At 40.9% G+C, this 25,758-nt stretch overlaps 1 protein-coding gene across 10 annotated transcripts in view; it reads right to left on the bottom strand.

Moving 5' to 3' along the window:
* Nucleotides 1–25,758, bottom strand: part of Hr3 (Hormone receptor 3) — a 605,631-nt gene that overhangs the window by 56,773 nt on the left and 523,100 nt on the right. For 6 of the 10 annotated variants that reach the window (XR_011394342.1, XM_070102869.1, XM_070102870.1 and 3 more), the window contains 3 exons: nt 10,671–10,833; nt 5,426–5,628; nt 3,889–4,374 (listed from right to left, as the gene is read on the bottom strand). Coding sequence is in view for 9 of the 10 variants with exons in the window: in XM_070102869.1 (XP_069958970.1) it covers nt 3,889–4,374; nt 5,426–5,628; nt 10,671–10,833 (852 nt within the window). In the remaining variant the exon portion in view is untranslated. Of the gene's footprint in view, nt 1–3,888; nt 4,375–5,425; nt 5,629–10,670; nt 10,834–11,053; nt 11,075–25,758 lie in introns of those variants that run through there. The other 4 variants (XM_070102871.1, XM_070102868.1, XM_070102872.1 and 1 more) reach the window with 4 other exon arrangements.

Below are 25,758 nucleotides of genomic sequence, written 5' to 3'. Positions count from 1 at the left end.
AACTCCAGGTAAACTCCAGGATGCAACCCACACCAGTCGACTAACACCCAGGTACCCATTTTATTTTGATGGGTGAACAAGGACAGCACGTTTTATGGAAACACGTCCCTAATGTTTTCCAGCCGTACTGGAGATTCGAACTCCGGACTTCAGTGTGTGAATTGAGTGCACTAGCGATCGAGCAACCAGGAGGATCAGCCTTCCCCTAAGGATAACCCAATTACGATAGTGCGCCTTCGGGGGCTCTGTCTTGTTAAAACTGGTCTCTCTAACCTTGTACCCCAGGATGCGACCCACTACTAAAACAGATGGCTAACACCTAGGTACCTACTTACTGCTAAGTGAACAGGGACAGCAAGTGTAAGGAAACATGCCCAGCGTTGCCACCCGTGCCGGGGATCGAACCATGGACACTAAATATGGGTTTAGTGCTCTATCAACCGAGCCACGGTAAATCTGCAAGGTTCTCATTCTTACGTGGTGTGTGGGGGGATAGGGGAGGGGTCAGGATGTAGTCATTAACAGCCCCCACACACCACATTATGACCATTTTTTATCATCCATTCCAAACAAGTCAAGAAACCCATGGTGTGTAGTCTGTTCCTAAGAGCTTTATGGACTTGCAGGTCAAGCATGTTAGATCAGGAAATTTCCACTACATAACACTAGTTCAGAAGGCTGCAGGTTACTCTGCCTGTGTCCAACTTCTGTTTATTGTCCGATGACGTTTAGTATCCGCTTCCCACTCAACATACACGTGGCCCGTATACTTATTCGTTTATACAGTAAGTTATATTTTCCTGTACTGTTAAAGAATATCTCGGCCGGAGTTCGAAATTTACCTCTTGTATGTTATTTATATATTACATATCGTGCCGAATAGGAAAAACTTGCGTTTCTGGCTTAAACAGAAAAGCTCTCCTTGCCGAATAGGGCAAGTGAAAATTTGTGTATGGAATAACTTCGCAAAAATCATTCTGAACCTAACGAAAAAATTTCATTGTTTGCATATTATTAAGTAATTGAAAACTTGAATAAAATATATTTATTTGGATTAGGCTAAATTAAATTGCGCTTGTTATAAGGTTAGGTAAGTTTTCTAAGGTACTTTTAATAGTACTTTTAATTCATCAGTAAAATATTTGGGAATCCCCTTTGACCCATGCATGTCAGGAGAATTGATAGGGAACAGTGTAGTAAAGAAAGCGAATGCCAGACTGAAGTTCCTGTATAGACAAGCACAGTGTCTACCTACTGAGGCTCGCAGGACCCTATGTCTAGCCCTTATACAATGCCATATGGATTACGCATGCTCTTCCTGGTACTCTGCCTTGACAAAAAAACTGAAAGATAGACTGCAAATCACCCAGAACAAAATCGTAAGATTCATCCTGGGGCTGGGACCAAAAGAACATGTAGGCCAGGATGAATTACAGCAGTTGGATATGCTGAATGTTAAAGACAGAGTAAAACAACTGAAGATAAATCATGTTTATAAAATTGCTCACAGTGTCCAGAATATCTTGCTGTCAATTTTGTCAAGGTTGGGAACCAGAGCAATCATAGTACTAGGGGGAGAGAGCACAACTTTGTAGTACCCACAGTCAGTGGCCAGGCGTAAAACACCTTTTATTGTACAGCAATAAAGGAATGGAACAGACTGCCCGCACATGTCAAAGCCAGTCATAGCATGAACCAGTTCAAGAAGAGTGCCAAAAGGTGTCTGATGAATGTAGCAACAGAAAGGGAGGGGAATGATTTTCTATTTTTTAGCTAACATACGTGTAAATTTTACCTTATTCCTAGTAATGACCCTCGTATTGTAGATAGTCTTAATGACCCTCGTGTAGTAGATAGTCTTTTTAGTATGATAATAAGATGTTATCTTCATTGTAGAATAATAAGAAAATATTATAACCTTTATATTATAAAAATAAGGTAAAAGGACCCCAATGGAAATAAGTCACTCTGTCTGACTTTTTTGGGTTATCCTAGGTTCTCTACACATATGCTGCTATGTATGATAATTCTATGTAACTGTATTTGTGTATACCTGAATAAACTTACTTACTAAACAAATATATTTAAACGTATAAGAGAAAATTTTAGAAAGGACTTAATTTTAAATGAGTTCTTGCTAACTGACCAATTCACCTTATATATACATATTATTGTACCCACGAACAAGTGGTATTGATCAATAACAACACTGCGACTAGCCAAGTTGTCGAACTCGTGCTGCTTTGGCCCGCCTCATGGTGAGCGAAAACACATGCCGCTCTAGTCCACAGGACCGCACAATCCTCAAAAATGATGGACCCAGCCAAGCTAGGTGTTGTACCCGTCATCCGAGGACATACGGTGGTGTGGATGCCTCTGAGCTAATTTCATTCTACTCCCTGTTTGGTGTACTAGCCAAACTAGCAGTATTTTATATTACTGTACCCACGAACGAGTGGTATTGATCAATAACAACACGTGAGGCGGGCCAAAGCAGCATGGGTTCGACTCCTTGGTTAGTCGCAGTGTTGTTATTGATCAATACCACTTGTTCGAAGATACAGTAATATAAAATACTGCTCGTTGGGCTAGTACACCAAACAGGGAGTAGAATGAAATTAGCTCAGAGGCACCCACACCACCGTATGTCCTCGGATGATGGGTAAAACATCTAGCTTGGCTGGGTGCGTCATTCTTGAGGATTGTGTAGTCCCTTACAGCGTCATGTGTTTTCGCTCACCATGAGGCGGGCCAAAGCAGCATGGGTTCGACTTCTTGGCTAGTCGCAGTGTTATTGATACACACACAGCTGGGAAAAAGACTCATCAAGGTAACTAGGGATCCCAGGGCAGCTAGTTTTCTGTTCCAGCGGCTCAGTGCGGCTGTTCAAAGGGGTAATGCCTGCTGTATTTTGGGCACACGCCCCAGCTCTGAGGAGCTGGATGAGATTTTCGCCTTATAATCGGTGATACACACGTAACAACATGTACCTTATATGCCACCTTTATATCAACAATGTATCTCTTAAATCTTCTGTACCATATTATGTAATAAAATATTCCTATTGGTAAAAAAAAATACGAAAAGATGGGGTGGTAGGGAAAGTGGAATATTCAAACGGCTTCAGGAAAAAATCCAAATATTCTTCCTTAAAGCCTTTTTATCCACTTATACGAGGCTATGGGTCCCACAATTTTACACCAGAGGTGGACCCCATTATATATATATATATATATAAATATATATATATATATATATATATATATATATATATATATTTGTAACTTTACAGACATTTACGTATACAAAAAATCATGCATAAATAAACAAATGAACTGAGATACACAAGTTTGTTGTGACAGGCCATATGATACAAAGCATTTGTTTGTTAAAGGATACAATGTGGTGAAGTGCTGTTATTTTATCTTAAGGCTGGTTAGGATGAGGCAGGATATTCAGAGACATCCAGTGAAGCCTAATTTTTAACAAGGCAGTTAATATCTTGTACAGTACAAGGAACAAAGGAACACAATAACAGAACAGCTACAGAAAATGCAAAAGCACACACACTGTACATAAATTATATTGTTTTTATGTTTGTAAAATTAAAATATTCTTAATTTATTTATGTACCTTGCTGAGGCAAGTGTTCAACAGCCTATACAAACTCATACAAAAGAAAACTAAAAGAAAAGGCTAAAGAATAAATACTTTAAAAAAAATGAACTTACCGTCAAGTATATCAGGGCTGAGAGTCCAAATATTGCAAAGCTTTTTTTGAACTTTTTAGAATTTTGGCTACATACTAACTACACATTAAACTTTTATGCATTCATGCAGTGTATGATCATGCAATGTATGGTGAGCATGCAATAATTATAAGCTTACGGGGAGATACGCTTTCTTCATCAGGTAACACTGTCGCACCAGCTACAGTTGTCTGCTGCTGTTGTTGCTGCTGTAGCTGCTGCTGCTGTTGTTGTAGTTGCTGGTGTTGGTGCTGCTGCTGCTGTTGTTGTTGTTGTTGTTGTTGTTGTTGTTGAGGCTGACTGAGGGGTGGAGAGGTGGGTCCGGGAGGTAGGTACGTGGTGCTGTCTACGGGAGTAAGGTTGTTCTTGTCTGATATACTGCTACCACCACCACACTCACTAAGTCTGGTGGTCTGTAGAGTGTCCATATTAAAACACGTCTCTACCTCTTCTTCTTTTATAATAATGTCTCCATCTTCCATCAGACTCGTACCACCTCTCCCTCCACCTCCTCCCCCACCACCTCCTCCAGGCCCAGTACCCCGCATCTGACCACCACCAGCTAGCTCGCTTCCTCCTCCTCCTCCCCCTGAGCCAGCTCCTCTGTGCCCGAACCCGACTTTACCTGAGGAGTGACGACCCAACACCTGAGCATTAGTGAGGACCCAAGGCAGGTGAGATAACCAACCCACAGGCACCGTGCATGCAGGAAGAAGAAGACATCGGACTGTTGATAATTTTTACAGGATAAGTCTATGACAGTCATGTCAAAGTAATTTTATTTACTGTCACACTGCAAGGAGAATGTGCAGGCTACTACGCCCTAGTCTTGCCAAGGTTATTAAACTATGTACAGAAGCCAATTCCTTACAACCGTCCCATTATCAACTTTTTTCAAGTTTATTCCTGCTTGCACGGGGCTTTATAACCATTACTGTTAAACAAAATCAATATTGAAATTTAAAAAACTTAACATTTTAACAAGATAATAGCACATCTGCTTCCAGGTGACTCAGTAACACCTCGAGTCAGCTGTAAGTGCCGTCTGCAGTACTGCATAGGACGGAGTAAGGTCGTAAGAGTCGAAAGTCGGAAAACAGTCATGATATTGAGAGAAGAGTGCACTGTGGTTTCTTTGTACAAGATATTCACATGTTTAATGACTTACCTCTTACAACGATGAGACATACTTTCTACTCACATATTTTCCTTGAAGATCATTAACTAAGTCAAAATATTACCTGGTATATTATTTCATTTCAAAGAAAACTGAATAAAAATTCAATAAATATGTTTTTTTGGTTAATATACCTACTACATTATCTTTCATTGCTACTGTAAATGTTGAAAAAATATATCATAATTTAATAATTATATATTAACAAATGATGTGCATGGTAAGCCCTCCATATAATCGACTAACTGGGTCGGGATGGGGGTGGGGGTTCCGTATTTCAGAAGTCCGTTATATGGAAGGTTGACCTTAATGTACTCCCGCTTACTATGAGTGGACATCACAGCATACTTGACCAATAGGAACAAAAGATTATCACCAGTGTTCCAACTGCACCTTCTTACCTTAGCTACTCTGTCGACTCTCAGCGTTGACTTTATATTTTTTTAAAAATCTACACAAAGGGATAATAATTGGATGAAGACTGCATTAAAAGACTCACCAGAGGACACAACTGGTGACATTGCACCGGAGTCTGGCAGTGGGTCTAATGAGGTCTGACGGGGATCAAACGTTGTAGAGTCAACCACATAGTCTGGGTTTATCTCAAAGGGTATGGTAGGTGTGGTGGTCTGAGGTGTGTAACTGTACCCTGTGGCAGAGAAGGAGGAAATTTCCGGCCCATAGTACCTGAAAAGGAAAATGCTGAAAACTTAGTGCAATATGCACAGAAACAATATGATCTTCACAAGGTTGTGCAACACAGGAAGGTACACAGTAATTAACATGCTTATTGCTTATTATAAGAAAATCATGACTACATAGTAACATGTAGTTATTTTTTAATTGACTGAATCCCGTTTCTAGTGTAAGCGTAATTACTTATTGCATACGATTTGTACTTGTAGTTACAGAACTAAACATTAATAGTGTCCTGTTTTATGCTATAAATTTATATAAAAGTTCTTAAAATTCCCGATATCTGTAGCACACACCATCTACACTTAAGTTTCATTCCAGATATCAACGGTTCTACTAATGAAGAAAGCCTTCTGCAGTATTCTTTTTGTATTAATATTGGTAAAATTACGGACATGTTGGGTAAAAGGACACAAGTGCAACTAATGTGACTAATGTCACATTAGCTGCACTTGTGTCATTTGCAGCATTCATTTTACACTGCTTCTTTTAAACGTCCAGAGATCACAAGAGAGTGGCCAACACCTTAGACTGCAGAGGTTTCCTCACAAATCGCGCAAAGACTATGCTCGTTACGACCTGCTCTCTGTAGTAGCTTGTAGTGTAGTTCAACTATAGCAATTTCCATCTCTACATCACCCTGTAAAAGAACTCACTCCTGTTACGTCAGCTTCAGCTCCACTCCAGATCAGACAACCAGACTACAGACGGAATCCATCCCTATCACTGGGTATCAAATTATTTTGCCCTGCACGGAGGTAAATTATTATCTTTCCCAGGTTCATTCAGAGAGACTATACAGTGTTGACAAGGCCTGGAGGACCTCCAGAGATTGGTTCTCAATGAATTTCACTCTTTCCACGAATTTCCTTATGATGGATGCTTCATACAGAACTGGGGCGCCTCCTTGAAGCAGACTGAAGAGAGAGAGAGACTGTATCCTTATCAAAGCTTTGTTTATATGAGCTGGAAGGATCTTAAGGTCATTAACTTACCATTCGTTACACAAATAACCCGCACATAGGATAAAGAAACTTTATGACTACGTTTCGGTCCAATTTGGACCATTAACTAGTCAGTATGACTAGTTAGTAGTCCAAGTCAAAGCGAAACATCGTTGCTCGTCTGGGTATTGTGCCTTTGTGTTGTTTACCAGTCGTTCACTAGAGCCCTCTCCTTGGAAGCTTAACTTTAACAGTCATCCTAGTGTAATCAGCGTCGACGCCCTGGCTCCGCCATGGCTCTCGGACATCAGGCTGGTTCTGCATCCTCGCTCAGGAGATACTGACTATTTGAAAAAGGTGACAAGTCCATCTCCTTCCTTCACATATGACAGGGCGTCCACACATCCTTGAGGACCAATTGTCTCGTCACATTAGACACGTGCTGGGATGTCATGGGACTTTTAGTTTCCAGTTCTGGATATATATTTTTACTTTATCTACCAATTTTTAGTTGCATCCAGTTATTTTCAGTTTACATTTATTTTTGATCGTAAAATTCCTGGGCTATAAGATATGACTTTTGACAGTTGCAAGCTGCGGTAAACCGTGAGTAAACGAAAGAAACAGTTACAAGGAGGCAGACTGAGGAAAAAGTTGCTAAGAGTCATTATTAGTGTCCATTATTCTTAGCGGGTCATCAACTCTTTTGCAAAAAATACACTTTTCATTCTTCAAAACCGTAACTGTGAATAAATGATGTTTCAAGTAGCAATGTTGATTTCCATCTTTGTAAGATTCCGAACAGGTGAGTTTGGCCTATTAAGGAAGGGTGTTCTCTAACAAATTAGCAGAATAATTTTTTTTTGCCATGAATTAGAGGAAATAAATCTCAACATAACATATATATATATATATATATATATATATATATATACATATACAGTGGTCCCCCGCTTTTCGTAGTTCCCAGCAATCGTAAAATTCGCCAATCATAGAGGCATTTTCGTATAAACATGGACTCGCTTTTCATAGGTTGACTCGCGAGTCGTAGTTCGTCTGGGACGCGTACCCACGGCGTGAGCCAGGGCGGCAGCCAGTCTGGCATTGTTTACCAGTGAGCGAAGGTCCCCTCACGTGCTCCAGCGAAATATTTCATAATATTCCATTTATTTTAGTGCTTGCAAGTACTAAATAAGCTACCATGGCTCCAAAGAAAGCTCCTAGTGACAAGCCTGTGGCAAAGAAGGTGAGAAATACGATTGAATTTAAGAAAACCATCATTGAACAATATGAAAGTGGTACAAGTGTGGCCGAACTGTCCAGGATGTATAAGAAACCCTACACAACCTTATGTTCCATAGTGGCCAAGAAAAATGAAATAAAGGATGCTGTTGTTGCAAAGGGAGTAACTATGCTGACAAAAATGAGATCACTAGTACTGGAAGAGGTTGAGAAGTTATTATTGGTGTGGATAAATGAGAAACAATTAGCAGGAGATACTCTTATGACTTTGTTTATTTGTGAAAAGGCTAGGCAGTTGCATGAAGATTTGGTAAAGAAACTGCCTGCAAATAGTGGTGAAGTGAGTGAATTTAAGGCCAGCAAAGGCTGGTTTGAGAGATTTAAGAACCGTACTGGCATACACAGTGTGGTAAGGCATGGTGAGGCTGCCAGTTCGGACCACAAGGCGGCTGAAAAATATGTGCATGAATTCTAGGAGTACATAGAGGCTGAAGGACTGAAACCTGAACAAGTGTTCAATTGTGACGAAACAGGCCTCTTTTGGAAGAAAATGCCAAAGAGGACCTTCATTACACAAGAGGAAAAGGCAATGCCAGGACACAAGCCTATGAAAGACAGGCTGACGCTAATGTTCTGTGCTAATGCTAGTGGGGATTTCAAAGTGAAGCCATTACTAGTGTACCATTCTGAAAATCCCAGAGTGTTCAGGAAAAACAATGTTATGAAGAGTAAATTGTGTGTGTTTTGGAAATCTAATAGTAAGGCATGGGTCACGAGGGAAATTTTCGTTGAGTGGTTCAATGAAGTGTTTGGCCCTAGTGTGAAGGAGTATCTCCTGGAAAAGAAATTGGATCTCAAGTGCCTGCTAGTAATGGACAATGCACCTGCTCATCCTCCAAACTTGGATGACCTAATTTTCGAGGAGTTTGGGTTCATCACAGTAAAGTTCTTGCCCCCGAATACCACTCCTCTCCTCCAACCCATGGACCAGCAGGTTATTGCAAACTTTAAAAAACTCTACACAAAAGCAATGTTTCACAGGTGCTTGACTGTGACCACAGACACTCACTTGACCCTAAGGGAATTTTGGAGAGAACACTTCAGCATCCTCCACTGCATAACCCTTATAGGTATGGCTTGGGAGGGAGTGACTACCAGGACTTTGAACTCTGCCTGGAGAAAATTGTGGCCAGATTGTGTCGACAAGAGGGATTTTGAAGAATTTGGGACTGACCCTAATGAGCCTATGTCTGTTGTAAAATCAATTGTGGCACTGGGGAGTTCCATGGGGTTGGATGTGAGTTTGGAGGATGTGGAAGAATTGGTGGAAGACCACAATGAAGAGCTCACCACTGAGGAGCTGCAAGAGCTTCAGCAGGAAGAGCAACACATCGCAGCTCAGAATCTTGCTGCAGAGGAGGAGGAAGAGAGATGGAAGGTGCCTTCTTCAGAAATTAAAGAGATTTTTACTATGTGGGGTAAGATGGAAAGCTTTATGGAGAAACATCACCCTAACAAGGTTGTTGCAAGCCAGGTTGGCAACATGTACAGTGACAAAGTCTTGGGCCATTTTAGGGAAGTGTTAAAGAGACGCCAGAAACAGAGCTCTCTCCACAGTTATTTTGTGAGACAGGACTCCAGTGACTCTCAAGGTGGTCCTAGTGGCATTAAGAAACAGAGAAGAGAAGCAACCCCAGAAAAGCAAATGGTATCTGAGGTGTTGATGGAAGGGGATTCCCCTTCCAAACTATAAACAATCCACTCTCTCTCTCCTCCTCCAGTCTCCCATACACTAAGAAGAATTTCCAATAAAGGTAAGTGTTATGTTGTTAATGTTTCATTCATCATTTCCCATTGTATTGTTTATGTACTACATGTATATTTCATGTTAAAAAACTTTTTGTTTTAATACTTCTGGGTGTCAGGAACGGATTAATTGTATTTTACATTATTTTTTATGGGGAAAATTGATTCGTAAATCGTAAATTTCGTTTATAGTAACGGCTCCAGGAACGGATTAATTACGAACAACGAGGGACCACTGTATATATATATACATGTATATATATATATATATATATATATATATATATATATATATATATATATATATATATATATATATATATATATATATATATATATATACATATATATATATATATATATATATATGTCGTGCCGAATAGGCAGAACTTGCGATCTTGGCTTAAATAGCAATGCTCATCTTGCCATATAGGACAAGTGAAAATTTGTGTATGCAATAATTTCGCCAAAATCATTCTGAACCTAACGAAAAAAGTATATTTCACTGTGTTTGTTTAGTATTAAATTACTGTAAACGTATTTAAAATATATTTAGTTGGGTTAGGCTAAAATAAATTGTTCTTGTTATAATAAGGTTAGGTAAGTTTTCTAAGATTCTTTTGGTGCAAAATTAAAAAAATTTACATCAACATTAATGAAAAAAATATATCTTTAAACGTATAAGAGAAAATTTCAGAAAGGACTTAATTTTAAATGAGTTCTTGCTAATTGACCAGTTTTACATATTCGGCACGACATATATATATATATGTATATATATGTATATATATGTATGTATATGTATGTATATATATATATATATATATATATATATATATATATATATATATATATATATATATACATATATATATATATATATATATATATATATATATATATATATATATATATATATATATATATATATATATATATATGCAGTGCGTATTAACACACGAAAGCTTCAGGTCTTTCTAGTTCCTACAATGTACTGAGTCACATATTTTAGGCACTTGCCTGTCACACGTATTACATAGAGAAGGTGCGACTTACGGCGTGTATATATCTGAAGAGGTGGGTGTGGGAGGTTCATACATGGAGGAGTCTGGTGAGGTTTCTTGACCCGTCATGCTGACCATCTGTGCTGCCTTGTGGTATCGCACCTCATCTTCAACCTTCTCTCTCTGTTTCTTGCTCATCCGCCCGAACTTCACAGCTGCCAACACAAACACTCGCCATTAACGCACTACAAAACACTAGTATTTTACCAGTTTTAACTCCTGCTTTTAATCTAACTTTACAATGCAAAAATTCAAAAAAATTAATTTTAATTCTATTAATAACTGTGGCTACCTGAATAAGATGAAAATATAACAAGAGTATTTGAAGATAAAAAAATAAATATATATCAAGATACAACACAACGTACGTGTTACCTTATCCACTCCGTCATTGATTCTACAAACAACATGAGCCTAACGCAGGAGGGACAGATATATCATAATCTACACTTGGAAAATCCTGGAAGGAATGGTCCCAAATCTGCACACAGAAATCACTCCCTACGAAAGTAAAAGACTGGGCAGGCGATGCAAAATGCCCCCAATTAAAAGTAGGGGCGCCATTGGTACACTAAGAGAAAACACCATAAGTGTCCGGGCCCTAAGACTGTTCAACAGCCTCCCATCAAGCATTAGGGAAATTGCCAATAAACCCCTGGCTGCCTTCAAGAGAGAGCTGGACAGATACCTAAAGTCAGTGCCGGATCAGCCGGGCTGTGGCTCGTACGTTGGACTGCGTGCGGCCAGCAGTAACAGCCTAGTTGATCAGGCCCTGATCCATCGGGAGGCCTGGTCATGGACCGGGCCGCGGGGGCGTTGATCCCCGGAATAACCTCCAGGTAACCTCCAGGTAGCGAACTAGACTTGTTTCATGTTGCAAGGACACTCGTGGCAGTGGATGCTCAAGGAATAATTTCAGCATCCGCTTGTTTGAATACCTGCCTCAACAAGCAGTTTACATAGCAATGAAACCACGTGGTTTCATTGCTATATAAACGTGGTTGCTATATAAACTGCTTGTTGAGGCGGGTATTCAAACAAGCGGATGCTGAAATTATTCCTTGAGCATCCACTGACACGAATATCCTCGCAACATGAAAGAAGTCTAGTTCGCTAGGCTCATGTAGTTTGTAGGATCAGTGGCGGAGTGGATAAGTAAAATAACCACAGGGAGAGCTTAATGATAACTCTAAGCCATTCGTGTTGCAATTAACACATAAGGAGCTTGCAATGTTGCAAACTCCTTATGTAAAAAGGCACAAAAAACTCACAGTAAACAGGTGATAAAATATGTATAATAACCACAGAGCAAATATGTGAAATTCCAAGCGCTTTCGTGATTTCTCACATTATCATTTAAACAGTTATGTGCACCGATTATACAAGGTGTACATCACTACATTAGTTATTATCACATGTAATTTGTAGTTTAGTCTTAGCCAGGGACAATATCGACGTAGATAAATGCTTCAGAGAAGCAACAAGTTGATAACCTAGACACATATGCAACACTTGGGTATCTTTACTGTGGAAACCTTTCTTATCTTCAACCAATCTTCTCTGTATTGGAATGAGGAAGCCACTATGTGCCGAAACGTAACCGCAATAAAGATACCCAAGTGTTGCACGTTTCTAATTTATCAACAGTATGAACGTCTTCTAGCCTGAGGTGTGTGTATCGCATTACTCTGCTCGGTGCTGACTCCACCTTGTTTTGATCTGGCATCTCAAAACATCTTGTTTCCTCTGGCACATGACTACAATATTATTCTTGTTAATGGTTCTAGGATCATCGCCTCTCAGACCCGGCCACTCTGACTGGGAAGTAAATATTACAGGAATAACAATTACTAACAAACACACAAGAGAATAACAGTAAGAGCAGAGATTCGTAACATTTACTTGTCATCTTACATGTTTGTGGGAAAAAAAAAAAAAAAAACTATGTTCAGAGTGAAAAACGTTTAACAGACTTCAGTTTGGCACTTTTAGAAAGAACGGTATTATCTTTCTGGAGGGTCAGAATTTTGGATACCATTGAGCCTTCTACAGGAAAAGGGTCCGTCAGGATCGAAGAGGGCAAGGAGAAGGTGGACGAAGGAAAAAGTTTCTTGTGTTAGCCACCTAAGTTATTATCCCAGAACGACCTAAGTATGTATGTGTGTGTGTGTCTGTGTGTGTGTGTGTGTATATATATATATATATATATATATATATATATATATATATATATATATATATATATATATATATATATATATATATATATATAAGGCTTATTTCTGCCGGAATCCTAGTTATTTTATTAAGGATGTCGCCCAGGGCAGTTAGCTAGAAAAAGTTTCTTAAAAACAAAAATCCATAGATTTTGACAATCAATAGTAATTTTATGTACTTTAATTCATACTCTCAAGAAGAAGACGCGATTACCAAGAGCCTGATGGAGCAGAGATCGGGCAACGATCTCCGCACCTTGCACTCAGAGAAAATAAAATACAAATTTATTGTCGTTCAGGCCTCGGGAGCACATCCTACTAGATGACCCAGATCGTATTTCGAGGAAGCAGCATTTGAAGCTGTGAGGCTACAGTAAATGTCAATGTCTGGACAGTAACACATTCACGATCACTTGCGTCTCCTTCAGAGTTATGGATGTGGGAAAAAGACACAGTTCAGGACATTCATTAGAGGGAATGTTTCTCCACGAATGGCTTCAGCCCTAATACAGGACTGAAGTCAATGGAAATCCGCGAGGGTAAAAGTAATATTGTAATGAGATAAGTTGGGTCTCCAAAATGGCTAAGATCCTATTGATTAACAATGTGGATATAGAGGAACTTCCCGAATTTTGATGGACAATGTTACTGACAGCAATTAGGGCAGCCTTCTGAGCTGTATATACTGCATAATTATCTTTTTCCAGATCTTGTCGGTATCACTATACCATTTTCCAGAGTTGTGGAGGTTCTCAGTGTTCCAGGAATGATATAGGGCATACATATTTTAATCTGACAAGGTTCTCAGTGTTCCAGGAGTGATATAGGGCATACATATTTTAATCTGGCATCGTCTAGAACAGGGGTCCCCAATTTACGGCCCGCGGGCCGCATGTGGCCCTCCTAGGAAATGGATGAGGCCCTCACATGAAATTATAAATTCACTTTTATGTAGATTCCACACTGCACAGTGTAAACAAAACCGCGCGGCTCTCATCACACATTTGATGATCAAATGTGACCCACTTGTGTAGGAAGGTTGAGGACTACTGATATACAATATCAGCCAAGTACTGTGCATTAATGTGGAAGGTCATCATCCCTGGACTTGTGCAGGACCGTCCAATGTTGTGTTGTGTAGGGTGTTGTGTAGGGTTGTGTTGTGTACGGTGTTGTGCAGGGTTCTGTGTTGTGTAAGGTGTTGTGTAGGGTTCTGTGTTGTGTAAGGTGTTGTGCAGGGTTCTGTGTTGTGTAAGGTGTTGTGTAGGGTTCTGTGTTGTGTAAGGTGTTGTGCAGGGTTCTGTGTTGTGTAAGGTGTTGTGTAGGGTTCTGTGTTGTGTAAGGTGTTGTGCAGGGTTCTGTGTTGTGTAAGGTGTTGTGTAGGGTTCTGTGTTGTGTATGTACGTCAACATCAGGACTGTACAAGTACAACACTGGATAGTGCTACCTCACCAGTTAATATACCATGTAAGGAGCATTCCAAGCATACTGTATTCTGTGTGTAGTCACTTATACAGAGAGCTGTATTAGGAACACTTGTACATCAAGTGAATCGTTGTCATATTCACACACACACACACATATATATATATATACATATATATATATATATATATATATATATATATATATATATATATATATATATATATATATATATATATATATATATATATATATATATATATATATATATGTCGTGCCGAATAGGCAGAACTTGCGATCTTGGCTTAAATAGCAACGCTCATCTTGCCATATAGGACAAGTGAAAATTTGTGTATGCAATAATTTCGCCAAAATCATTCTGAACCTAACGAAAAAAATATATTTGATTGTGTTTGTTTAGTATTAAATTATTGTAAACGTATTTAAAATATATTTAGTTGGGTTAGGCTAAAATAAATTGCTTTTGTTATAATAAGGTTAGGTAAGTTTTCTAAGATTCTTTTGGTGCAAAATTAAAAAATTTTACATTAATATTAAGGAAAAAAATATATCTTTAAACGTATAAGAGAAAATTTCAGAAGGGACTTAATTTTAAACGAGTTCTTCCTAATTGACCAGTTTTACATTTTCGGCCCGACATATATATATATATATATATATATATATATATATATATATATATATATATATATATATATATATATATATATATATATATATATATATATATACGTATATGTATGTAAGAGGGGAAGACCAGTGTTGTGTTGACAGTTGCCTGTTGTCTATTGCGAGTGAAGAGGTGTTTTGATAGGTACTATTTCTAACACTGTATAGCGACAAGGACTTGAATAAGACAAAATATGGGGTTTATAGTAATTTATTGATAAAACGTTTCACCCACCGGGGACCTAATAAGACTAGTGGATGAAACGTTTTCTAAGTTAAATGTTATAAACAGCATATTATGTGGTATCGACATGGCAGGTACTGTCAGTCTATACTGTAATGCAAGGTTTCAACACATTCTGTCACCACATCTCGTGTAGATCTGAACGTTACTTCACTGCGCTCAGCCAGTGTTGCCAGCCGTCTACCTATCTGGAGTCTACCTATCTGGAGTCTACCTAGAGGGCATTCCGGGGATCAATGATCCCGCGGCACGGTCCATGACCAGGCCTCCTGGTGGATCAAGACCTGATCAACGAGGCTGCTACTGCTGGCCGCAGCCGTGTGGCAGCAGTTTTTATAATATGCTTATTCGCGTTAAACGCACATTTTATAGTTTTCTGTAACGTAACCTAACTCCACATAACCTAACTCCACATAACCTAACTCCACATAACCTAACTCCAGCCAGTCTAACGAAGAAATGGTATTCGTAGCGTTCAAGAAACTTCGTAAGAAAATGAACGTAGTTAAAATGAGGCCAGACTGCATGTTCAGCGATGATGCTGAGATGATGCACCAGCGTGCTTGATCTGCAGTATTCAAGGTCATGGTTGCTTCCAGCAGTGTGCACTGTTGATATTGCCATGTCAATATTGAATGGCGAGCAACAATGTGCATCAATCGAAGTAGTATATGTGTCATTTTGTCAACAGCTCAGCAGACGCTTCATCTCTGCAACAATCAACACTGCAGCTCAACAAAACAGTGACGTGGTAGTAATATAGCAGGACTACAGAGTACACTAGTCCAGCCATGTTACTGAGAAACCTGCAGGGATATTTTTACCAATGAAATGTGTACTACGTTTTTAATCGAGGCGGAGAGCCCTAAATATCACATCTTATAGTGCGATATATATAGTATACGATGACTGCAAGCCAGTGGAATGTCTCGTTCATGTAGCCAAAAACTCCACTAAGCAGATTATATGACTAACACCCGCATCAACATAAACTTTCCCCATTGTTTTTGACAAGGAAAACACCATCACCACCAGGTGCTTTATAGTGGTACCTGTAAATAATGTTACTATAAATACAGGTAATGATGTCTGTATATAGAAGCAGCCAATGGCACGCCAAGAGTGCCAATTATTGTGGCTGATAACGACAACTCAGACAGACGCCATATCTTTTGAGCAATCAGTACTGCAGCTCTACTCAACAAGGCAGTGAAGAAAGAGGTACTAGTGGCACTAACGTAGCAGGAGTCACGTCAAAAAACCCTTACCTGGAGGATGTTCCGGGGGATCAACGCCCCTGTTTACCTGGAGACCTGGAGAGAGTTCCGGGGGTCAACGCCCCTGCGGCCCGGTCTGTGACCAGGCCTCGCGGTGGATCAGAACCTGATCAACATTACCAGACCTAGACACAGATCCAAACAGCAGCAGTTCTGGTATACCTCATTCCATGTGCAGCCTGTGACAACAATACATACGAGAACTTTCATAGCTTAGCGGCCACAAGTTGGGAACACCATTATGCTTATAGGACTACAGCAAAATCAATGATTGGGGTCAATCAATGGGACAAACACGCACACCTTAAGTAAGTTTATTTAGGTACAGGTACACGTAAGTACAGTTACGCAAAGTGAGGTAATCACAATTATCATACATAGTAACATATACAGAAAGATCGTAATCAGCAGGATTCGAATCCACTACAGGAAGACAGAAAGACTGGGTAGCCTGGTTTACCAGGCTGTCCAGTCTTCTTATTTTCCTGTAGTGGGTTCGAATCCTGCTGACTGCGATTTTATATACCCGCTCGTTTCTGCGCGGTGCACTGAAAGTAACACATGAGTAAATTACCTAGGATAACCAAAAAATCAAAGAGACTTATTCCCATTGGGGGTCCTTAAAAGAAGTGAACAGATCCAGAAGACGCTGCCTAGAAGCAACAATCACTGCCACAACAGACACTGCAGAAGAGAGCCAGGGTGCGTGAACCTACCGTACCTGATCCCTATCAGGTATAGGTACAGGTAGGATCGCCAGGACATCCTGGCCCGGGTCTTCTCCATGTGGTGACCCGGCATACTGATCCACATCTACTGAAGCCTTGCGGCTCAGGATGACATAATTCAACACCTTGTCTAAGCCCCACACTGCATGATGGAATAAGACAGGGAAACAAAGTTAACTTTTACTGTGTAACTATTACACAGAACAGCGCAGCAGCAAACTGCTGATGGATCTAATTTTCTTAAATAAGAAAAGTTTCCAGCATCGGAAAACTCCTAAACACACATTATCTTACATGGGAACACTCTGCTACCTGCATCATCACCACCTCACACATGATATTGTAGTTTTTCTTTCTCTGCATGTCACCTTGTATTGTTTTTACCTTTACGAGTGTGTGTGTGTGTGTGTGTTTGTGTGTGTGTGTGTGTGTGTGTGTGTGTGTGTGTGTGTGTGTGTGTGTGTGTGTGTGTGTGTGTGTGTGTGTGTGTGTGTGTGTGTGTAAAACGTAACCTTTGTGTTTTTATGTAGTGACATATTTTCCCAGTGTTTTCATGCCGGCAGTGACTGGAGGGAGTGAAGAGGGGGAAGAGAGCCTTTCGATTTTTTATTCTTGCTTCACACGCCTAGATAATTCGCGATACTATATTCCTTAATCTAGATACAAGTAGACAGTTCTCAACAGATAGCCTGGGTGCGAACTTGCACATCTTCTGCTATCTTCCCCATAGTCACTCATGTACCAACAGTACTCTATAATAACCTTAATTTTTAAAGTGGTGGAGGGGTAAGCTAGTGGAAGGCCTCGGTCAGATGACCAAAAGCTCGACTAACACCAGCATCAGGAAACATTTGTCCTGTTTCCTGACAAATCTTATCTAACCTCCTAACCAACAGTAATACTTTTATATTTTCATTCTGTTTTACCATAAACATGTGTTTTACCTAATGCTAGAAGCGTATGACAAGGGCAGTGTACCCAAGACCATGAGGGCGCCGGTGAAACACGGAAGTCACCGGCTAGCTTGGCAGTCTTCCAAGGAGCGCCCATGGCCTGCCCTAAGGCACTGGGACATCCTCTGCCGTAACCCACTGTCTCACCCCTTGACCCACTGCTATGGTCATCGCACCTGCCCACGGCACCATGCCCTCACAGCCCACCCAACCAGTCTCACACTGTCCACCGTCACACATGACCCTCACCCCGGGGTCATGTCAATACCCACTATCTGCTTCCCGCTTGGGTCTCTGTGTCGCTCAAGTTTACAAACACACACACACACACACACACACACACACACACACACACACACACACACACACACACACACACACAGTGGTATCACAGTGGGCGCCTGGGACGAGCGGGGTCCCACAGGGATCAGTCCTATTTTTGGTATATGTGTGAATGACATGATGGAAGGGATAGACTAAGAAGTGTCCTGTTCGCAGATGATAAGTTAATGAGTAGAATTAAATCAGATGAGGATCAGGAAGGCCTACAAAGAGACCTGGACAGACTGGACACCTGGTCCAGCAACTGGCTCCTCGAATTTAACCCCGCCAAATGCAAAGCCGTGAAGATCGGGGAAGGGCAAAGAAGAATACATACAGAGTATAGGCTAGGTGGCCAAAGACTGCAAACCTCGCTCAAGGAGAAAGATCTTGGGGTGATTATAATACCAAGCATGTCTCCGAAAGCACACATCAACCAGTTAATTGCTGCAGCATATGGGCGCTTGGCAAACCTGAGAATAGCGTTCCGATACCTCAGTAAGGAATCGTTCAAGACACTGTACACGGTGTACGTCAGGCCCATGCTGGAGTATGCAGCACCAGTTTGGAACCCACACCTGGTCAAGCACATCAAGAAATTAGAGAAAGTGCAAAGGTTTGCAACAAGGATAGTTTCAGAGCTAAGGGGAATGTCCTACGAAGAAAGGTTGAGGGAAATCGGCCTGACGACACTGAAGGACAGGAGGGTTAGGGGAGACATGATAACGACATACAAAATGCTTCATGGGATAGATAAGATGGACAGAGACAGGATGTTCCAGAGATGGGACACAGAAACAAGGGGTCACAATTGGAAGTTGAAGACTCAGATGAGTCAAAGGGATGTTAGGAATTATTTCTTCAGTCACAGAGTTGTCAGGAAGTGGAATAGTCTAGCAAGTGATGTGGTGGAGGCAGGAACCATACATAGCTTTAAGACGAGAAAAGATAAAGCTCATGGAGCAGGGAGAGAGAGAGAGAGGACCTAGTAGCGATTAGTGAAGAGGCGGGGGCCAGGAGCTGAGTCTCGACCCCTGCAACCCCAAATAGGTGAGTACAAATAGGCGAGTACACACTGGATGATCGAGGCAACATGGTTGACACACACACTGGGTGCTACTACTCACTGCTACCACTGTGACTGGTGCTACTACTCACTGCTACCACTGTGACTGGTGCTACTACTCACTGCTACCACTGTGACTGGTGCTACTACTCACTGCTACCACTGTGACTGGTGCTACTACTCACTGCTACCACAGTGACCGGTGCTACTACTCACTGCTACCACTGTGACTGGTGCTACTACTCACTGCTACCACTGTGACTGGTGCTACTACTCACTGCTACCACAGTGACCGGTGCTACTACTCACTGCTACAACAGTGACTGGTGCTACTACTCACTGCTACCACAGTGACTGGTGCTACTACTCACTGCTACCACAGTGACTGGTGCTACTACTCACTGCTACAACAGTGACTGGTGCTACTACTCACTGCTACAACAGTGACTGGTGCTACTACTCACTGCTACTACAGTGACCGGTGCTACTACTCACTGCTTCCACAGTGACTGGTGATACTACTCTGCTATCACAGTGACTGGTGCTACTACTCACTGCTACCACAGTGACTGGTGCTACTATTCACTGCTACCACAGTGACTGGTGCTACTACTCACTGCTACCACTGTGACTGGTGCTACTACTCACTGCTACAACAGTGACTGTGCTACTACTCACTGCTACAACAGTGACTGGTGCTACTATTAACTGCTACCACAGTGACTGGTGCTACTACTCACTGCTACCACAGTGACCGGTGCTACTACTCACTGCTACCACTGTGACTGGTGCTACTACTCACTGCTACCGCAGTGACCGGTGCTACTACTCACTGCTACTACAGTGACCGGTGCTACTACTCACTGCTACCACAGTGACTGGTGCTACTACTCACTGCTACCACTGTGACTGGTGCTACTACTCACTGCTACAACAGTGACTGGTGCTACTACTCACTGCTACAACAGTGACTGGTGCTACTACTCACTGCTACCACAGTGACCGGTGCTACTACTCACTGCTACCACTGTGACTGGTGCTACTACTCACTGCTACCACAGTGACTGGTGATACTACTCTGCTATCACAGTGACTGGTGCTACTACTCACTGCTACTACAGTGACCGGTGCTACTACTCACTGCTACCACAGTGACTGGTGATACTACTCTGCTATCACAGTGACTGGTGCTAGTACTCACTGCTACCACGAGCAGCTCCACACACTTCCACACAATCTGCTCGTTACTTCCCCACTCACACGCGACATTAAACAGATGTAGCGCAAGAACACACCCATCCTGTGGACGGTAGCGCAAGAACACACCCATCATGTGGACGGTAGCGCAAGAACACGCCCATCCTGTGGACGGTAGTGCAAGAACACACCCATCATATGGACGGTGCGCAAGAACATACCCATCATGTGGATGGTAGCGCAAGAACACATCCATCCAATGGAAGGTAGTGCAAGAACACACCCATCCTGTGAACGGAGCGCAAGAACACAACCATCATGTGGACGGTAGCGCAAGAACACGCCCATCATATGGACGGTGCGCAAGAACACACCCATCATGTGGATGGTAGCGCAAGAACACATCCATCCAATGGAAGGTAGTGCAAGAACACAACCATCCTGTGGACGGAGCGCAAGAACACAACCATCCTGTGGACGGTAGCGCAAGAACACAACCATCATGTGGACGGTAGCGCAAGAACTCAACCATCCTAAGGAAGGTAGTGCAAGAAGAAATGGACACACAAAAATCGCAGTAATTAGCCTCCGAAAAGGGTTCACAGAAGAATATCAACAAGGTTACGAATTCTACTTAAAATACCCAAGACTTCAATGAAAACAGTGAACGTCAGAGGAAACCAGAAAAAAAAAAACTTTTGCACACAGCAAGACGACTCCTGGTAGTCCGACACGACCTCCGTCACGACCCCTGTCCACCTGCCACAACGTCAGTTACTCTCTGACACGACCCCCGCTAAGCTGACACGATCTTCTCCCCCCTACAAACCGATACGACCTCCCTCCCCCTACAAACCGACACGATCTCCGCCAATCAGCACGAAAATCAACGCAAAACGAGCCAACGTGAGGATCAGCTGACAGATCTCTACACTGAGCCAGAGGAAGGGTCATCAACCTGCAGTAACCCCTTCCCTCCCCTCCCTCCCCTCACCCCTGTAACTTACCCCTACCCCCCCTTCCTACCCTCCTCTATTTATAATAGTATAAACGAGAAAACAAGCCTAATCCTAAAGACCATTCTCAGAGACACTCTCAACACATATTTCTGAGTTGCAAAAACTCTGAGGTAAGCAGTTGGTAAGTATCGCCGAGTGTTTGAATGGGTACAGCTCTGGTCTGCCATGCACATGTGTATACATACTGTACACACACGATTATATTCACATGTATATACATATGTACACATGGAAATAAACATGTAGACACATGCACATATATACGAGAGCAAAGATGTCCGGAAACAGCGTCCAGGATCAGGGGAGAAATGTTGCAAACCTCCCTGAAAGAAGACCTCGGGGTGGACATAGTTCCCAGCATGTCACCCGAGACAGAGATACACTGAATAACTGCTGAAGCAAAAGCAAGACTGGCAAATTTAAATCTGCCTTTCAGGAGCATCAACAAGGAAACATTCACGACCTTATACACGGTATATGTCAGGTCAATCTAGGAATATGCAGCGCCAGTATAGAACCTGCATTTGGTGAAGTATGTAAAGCTGGAAAAAAGTGGAAAGGTTTGCAGTAAAACTAGTCCCAGAGCTGAGAGGTATGAACTATGAAAAGAAGCTAAAGGAGCTAAACCTGACGACATTAGTGGACAAGACTAAAGGTGATATGATCACAAAGTACAAAATGCTCAAAACGGATTGCCAGGGTGGACAGGGCGAGTCTGAGAGGCGGGTCTCAGGTACACGAGGTCACAGTTGGAAGTTAAAATTACAAATGAGTTACAGGGATGTTAGGAAATGCTTCTTTAGCTTTAGAAAGTTCAACAACCTAGACAGCGAGTGATAGAGGCAGAATCCACACACAGCTTTAAGCATAGGTATGACCGGGCTCACGTAGCCAGGAGTAAATCCACTAGTAGCCAGCAGAAAGGCGGGACCAGGAGCTGAGAGTCGACCCCCGCAACCATAAACTGGTGAGTACAATTGCGTAAATATGTACATGCATATATATCCACATACATATGCACACATACATTTTGCGCAAGTACCTATGCGCATACAACCATACATATATACACATGCACATCACTGTACATACACACAAGCATAAATACGTACACGCATACATACATGCATGCAGACATACACATTATTTTAATTTTTTGAATATAAACAACTTAAAACAATCCTGCACTACTGCTGCTGCGGTCAGTGAGGTAGATGGGGCTGGGCTTATACGATACAAGGGAATATCTTTTTCGTTTCGTACAACAACTGAAATAATTCTTAGTTGTCGTAGAGAACCCCAGTCATCGTCATGAATACTAGGATGGTCAACACTGTTATAACTCTTATTGTCAGTAGGATGGTTAACGCTGTTATAACTTGTATTGTCACTAGGATGGTTAACGCTGTTATAACTTGTATTGTCACTAGGATGGTCAATGCTGTTATAACTTGTATTGTCACTAGGATGGTCAACACTGTTATAACTCTTATTGTCACTAGGATGGTTAACGCTGTTATAACTTGTATTGTCACTAGGATGGTTAACGCTGTTATAACTTGTATTGTCACTAGGATGGTCAACGCTGTTATAACTTGTATTGTCACTAGGATGGTCAACACTGTTATAACTCTTATTGTCACTAGGATGGTCAACACTGTTATAACTTGTATTGTCACTAGGATGGTCAACACTCTTATAACTTGTATTGTCACTAGGATGGTCAACACTGTTATAACTCTTATTGTCACTAGGATGGTCAACACTGTTATAACTTGTATTGTCACTAGGATGGTCAACGCTGTTATAACTTGTATTGTCACTAGGATGGTCAACACTGTTATAACTCTTATTGTCACTAGGATGGTCAACACTGTTATAACTTGTATTGTCACTAGGATGGTCAACGCTGTTATAACTTGTATTGTCACTAGGATGGTCAACACTGTTATGACTCTTATTGTCACTAGGATGGTCAACACTGTTATAACTTGTATTGTCACTAGGATGGTCAACGCTGTTATAACTTGTATTGTCACTAGGATGGTCAACACTGTTATAACTTGTATTGTCACTAGGATGGTAAACACTGCTATAACTTGTATTGTCACTAGGATGGTTAACACTGTTATAACTTGTATTGTCACTAGGATGGTTAACACTGTTATAACTTGTATTGTCACTAGGATGGTCAACACTGTTATAACTCTTATTGTCACTAGGATAGTCAACACTGTTATAACTTGTATTGTCACTAGGATGGTCAATGCTGTTATAACTCTTATTGTCACTAGGATGGTTAACACTGTTATAACTCTTATTGTCACTAGGATGGTTAACACTGTTATAACTTGTATTGTCACTAGGATAGTCAACACTGTTATAACTTGTATTGTCACTAGGATGATCAACACTGTTATAGCTTGTATTGTCACTAGGATGGTCAACGCTGTTATAACTCTTATTGTCACTAGGATGGTCAATGCTGTTATAACTCTTATTGTCACTAGGATGGTTAACACTGTTATAACTCTTATTGTCACTAGGATGGTCAACACTGTTATAACTTGTATTGTCACTAGGATAATCAACACTGTTATAACTCTTATTGTCACTAGGATGGTCAACGCTGTTATAACTCTTATTGTCACTAGGATGGTCAACGCTGTTATAACTTGTATTGTCACTAGGATAGTCAACACTGTTATAACTTGTATTGTCACTAGGATGGTCAACACTGTTATAACTTGTATTGTCACTAGGATGGTCAACGCTGTTATAACTCTTATTGTCACTAGGATGGTCAATGCTGTTATAACTCTTATTGTCACTAAGATGGTTAACACTGTTATAACTCTTATTGTCACTAGGATGGTCAACACTGTTATAACTTGTATTGTCACTAGGATAGTCAACACTGTTATAACTCTTATTGTCACTAGGATGGTCAACGCTGTTATAACTCTTATTGTCACTAGGATGGTCAACGCTGTTATAACTTGTATTGTCACTAGGATAGTCAACACTGTTATAACTTGTATTGTCACTAGGATGGTCAACACTGTTATAACTTGTATTGTCACTAGGATGGTCAACGCTGTTATAACTCTTATTGTCACTAGGATGGTCAACGCTGTTATAACTCTTATTGTCACTAGGATGGTTAACACTGTTATAACTCTTATTGTCACTAGGATGGTCAACACTGTTATAACTCTTATTGTCACTAGGATGGTCAACACTGTTATAACTCTTATTGTCACTAGGATGGTCAACACTGTTATAACTCTTATTGTCACTAGGATGGTCAACACTGTTATAACTCTTATTGTCACTAGGATGGTCAACGCTGTTATAACTCTTATTGTCACTAGGATGGTCAACACTGTTATAACTCTTATTGTCACTAGGATGGTCAACACTGTTATAACTTGTATTGTCACTAGGATGGTCAACACTGTTATAACTTGTATTGTCACTAGGATGGTTAACACTGTTATAACTTGTATTGTCACTAGGATGGTTAACACTGTTATAACTTGTATTGTCACTAGGATGGTCAACGCTGTTATAACTTGTATTGTCACTAGGATGGTTAACACTGTTATAACTTGTATTGTCACTAGGATGGTCGACACTGTTATAACTTGTATTGTCACTAGGATGGTCAATGCTGTTATAACTTGTATTGTCACTAGGATGGTCAACGCTGTTATAACTTGTATTGTCACTAGGATGGTCAACATTTCAGTTAGTAATTTTATAGGTCAACTTTTAAGTTTCGTAACTAGACTCGACGTGTTTCTTTCAATTCTTATCTTAAGAAGTGTTCATCAGAACAGATGCAGCTTCGTCAGTCAACCCGTCTTCCCATCGCAGACACTATGTAACTGTTGTACAGTCAAATAATAATAATAATAATAATAATAATAATAATAATAATA

Source organism: Cherax quadricarinatus, chromosome 83 (assembly GCF_038502225.1).
Source record: "Cherax quadricarinatus isolate ZL_2023a chromosome 83, ASM3850222v1, whole genome shotgun sequence".
NCBI classification, from domain to species: domain Eukaryota; kingdom Metazoa; phylum Arthropoda; class Malacostraca; order Decapoda; family Parastacidae; genus Cherax; species Cherax quadricarinatus.
The sequence above is the reverse complement of the archived record's forward strand: the minus strand, read 5'-3'. Positions and strand labels throughout refer to the sequence as shown.